This window comes from Octodon degus, unplaced genomic scaffold, assembly GCF_000260255.1.
Source record: "Octodon degus isolate 3935 unplaced genomic scaffold, OctDeg1.0 scaffold00176, whole genome shotgun sequence".
Classification (NCBI taxonomy): Eukaryota; Metazoa; Chordata; class Mammalia; order Rodentia; family Octodontidae; genus Octodon; species Octodon degus.
The window spans coordinates 3,285,674-3,288,975 of NW_004524752.1; the positions used below are offsets into that span (position 1 = coordinate 3,285,674).

Here is a 3,302-nt window from a genome sequence, read left to right on the forward strand (position 1 = left end):
TAAAAACGAAAAAAAATGGAAATAGAAAGAAGCAGTCAATGCTCTAATTAGCTTCGTCTCCTTTTTTTCAATTGTTTGTACTTTTTCTTTTCTTAATTACTTATACATTGCTCCAGTTTTTTCTTCTTCCGATATCTGGTAATATGAATAGCTGGTTGTAAGACAATACCATGTATTACAACAAATACTGTGAAATTCATATTACTTTAAGTAAAATTCGGTATGAGTTTTCAAAAAAAAAAAAAGCTGAAAAAAATGTTCAACAGCATTGGTCATTTGAGAAATGCAAATTAAACAACACTGAGGTTCCATCTCACCTTAGAAAGAAGGGCTATCATCAAGAAATCAACTAACAACAAATGCTGGAGAAGGAAAAAACTCTTTTCCACTGCTGGTGGGAGTGTAGACTGGTACAACCTCTGTGGAAATCAGTATGGAGATTCCTCAAAAAACTTAGGTTAGAAGGCTCTATTTGGCCAGCTATTCCTCTTCTGGATATTTTTCCAGAAAAACTGAAAGCATCATATCACAGTGATATATGTGCACCCATGTTTACAGCAGCACAATTTGTCATAGCCAAATCTGGGAAGCAGCCCAAATGCCCATCAACTGAGGAATGGATAAAAAAAGATGTGGTATTTTTATATAATGAAGTATTTCTCATCTATAAAGAAAGACAAACTTGAGGCTTTTATAGATAAATGTATGTAACTAGAGGCTGCACTCATAAGTGCAATAAAGCAGACTCGCATATGCAAACATTGTATTGTCTCACTAGTGTAAGCACTTGAAAGAGTAAAACCTGAAAGGTACAATAGATACTGTGGGGCTGGTGAGAGGGCTCAGTGGTCTAAAGCACCTACTTAGAATAAGCTTAGCAAAGCAAAGGGACCACGTTCAATCCCCCAGCACCACATGCCAGCCAACCCTGCCCCCTGGTGGGCTGAGCTGGCCACACACACACACACACACACACACACACGAATAAAAATTAAAAAAAAAATACTGTGAAAGGAAAAGAAACTGATAAAAAGAACAATTCGCATACGGGAAAGAAGAAAAAAAAAGAAGGGGTAAAACATTTATATATATACACACAGGATAGCTAGGATGATTGTACTACCAGTATCTATTGGTTTTTTGAAGAGAACAGTTAATGCTTAAAATTTTCATTTTATGTGCTTATATCTGATAATCTGAGCAACTTCTTTGAAGACAACAATGTGCAACATAACAACCATTGCTGAATTCCTATCTTTTTTTAAAATTCCATATCATTTGTAATGTTTTATCTGTTTTTTGTTTAAAATAAACAAAATTCATTACTTAAGTTTCTCAATTCTGATACTTTTAACTAGTTACAAAAATTAACATCGATATTAAGTGATATAAATTTCAATAATCGTAAAATAAAAGTGTTGTTCTCCACAATAACTTTAGGTAACAAAATATTTTGGGATAAGAGAGAACATTCAACCATTTATTTAAATTGAAAATATTTACATTCTAAAGAACAATTAGCCAATGATTTTTGTATAGTCATAGGAAAATTAAGACTGTACTCAAGATAAGAAGCCAGGACTCTAATGGATGGTTCTAAGAGAATAAATCAATAACCTTCTATATTAAATTCTTCTATCTTTAGTGTTGAGATTCAACAAAATATGGCATTACATATCCAGACTGCTCTACCTTAGAAGGGACATTTTCTCGGCATACAATAGCATGGCCCTCTGTTCTCAAGACATGATGGAAATAAATGTCTTCTTTAGAGGATGTGTCACACAGAAAAATGTTAAGTATTCCATCTATATATTCATCTACTACTCCCACTAATGGCTTCAAACCACACAACTTCTGGAACTGTAAAATAGCTCTGGATGTCCAGTGTTCCTGAAATAAAATCAAGATACCAGATTTAAGTGAGAGGTTTAAACATGAATTACAGCAACCATACACAAAAATGAGTTCCTCATTAAATACAACTATTTAGGGTATTTACACTTTAGAATTTTAAAAGTCAGAATGAAGAAAAAAAATGAAAAAAAAATCTTTAAATAATGTTTAAAGAACTGATTTTTTAAAATAGTTAAGATTAAACCAATCCTCCTACAGAAAAGAAAACCTCTAGAAAGTCTGGCTAAAATATTATTAAAATTTTTCAAATATTATTTTTAATGTGTCTAAAATATACAAAAAAAATTAACAAAGTAGTAACAATTACCAGGCCAAGACTGAAGGAAAAGTAAGAACTACTTTTATTATAAGAGTATTGCTAATCTAAGAAAATCCAAATTTTGGTTTTGATGGTCTAACAAGTAAAAGGGGAAAGATGTCAAAATTAGGGTCTGTCCTGAAAGGAGTCATGAGATATGCCCTTCAGTAACCCCAAGTACTACAGGGTTACGGGAGATTTTTAAAAAACTCTTCAAGTTGTTCTTTTGATCGATTTTCAAGTTCAGACTGTCCTGCTGTTTCTGAATCTGCTATCAAGCCTATCCAAAACTTTTCATTTATTTTCTCCATAATTTCCAATTATTATAATTTCCTCCAGAAATTCCTTATCTGTTAATTATGTTCAAGTTCTTGAACATAGTCATAATAGCTAATTAAAAGTTCTTGTCTACCTACTGCAACATACAGACCGTTTCAGTGTCAGTTTCTACTAATTACATTTTTCCTTGAGAATACCACCTATTTGTGTTTCTTTGCGTGTTTAGAGATTTTTAATTGGATGATCAACACTATCATTATAAAGGTTATAGATTGCATTATGCTCTGAAAAATGTTTTTTGTTATTACTTAACAAGTAGTTAAATTGATGGTACAAATGCCTGTAATCCCAAAATTGTAGGAGGCTGGGGCAGAAGGATTGCAAGTTCCAGTAAGGCCTATGCAATTTAGACCTTGTCAAAAAAATAAAATTAAATAAAAATGAAATGGCTTGGAATGTAACTCTGAAGGCTTTGGATTCAATCCCCAGTACCACAAAAATGAACAACAAATAGTTGTCTGGACTTAAAACTCTAAACTTTTTTTTTTTGAGAAAACATGCTGTTATTTATTTAACCAACTCTCTACTGTTAAATCGTTAGGTTGCCATTCAGAAAATTTCTCACTTTTTAAAAGTTGTTTGTTTGCTTTTTTGCTTGCTTGCTTTCTTTTCTTTTAATTGTTTTAATAGACTGCAAATTGAAAATAAACTATTCACAAACATAACTGAATATAACAATAAAAACTGTCCAAAATAAAAATGAATTTACAGATCAGTCATAATAGTTCACTGTGTCAAAACCAAGAAA

The 3,302-nt window shown here is 31.9% G+C and overlaps 1 protein-coding gene across 2 annotated transcripts in view; it reads right to left on the reverse strand.

Annotated features, from left to right (window-relative positions):
- Tdrd5 (tudor domain containing 5) overlaps positions 1-3,302 on the reverse strand; it is a 114,964-nt gene that overhangs the window by 43,464 nt on the left and 68,198 nt on the right. For both annotated transcript variants that reach the window (XM_023703573.1, XM_004643439.2), the window contains exon 11: positions 1,693-1,893. In XM_023703573.1, coding sequence (XP_023559341.1) covers positions 1,693-1,893 — 201 coding nt within the window. The remainder of the gene's footprint in view (positions 1-1,692; positions 1,894-3,302) is intronic.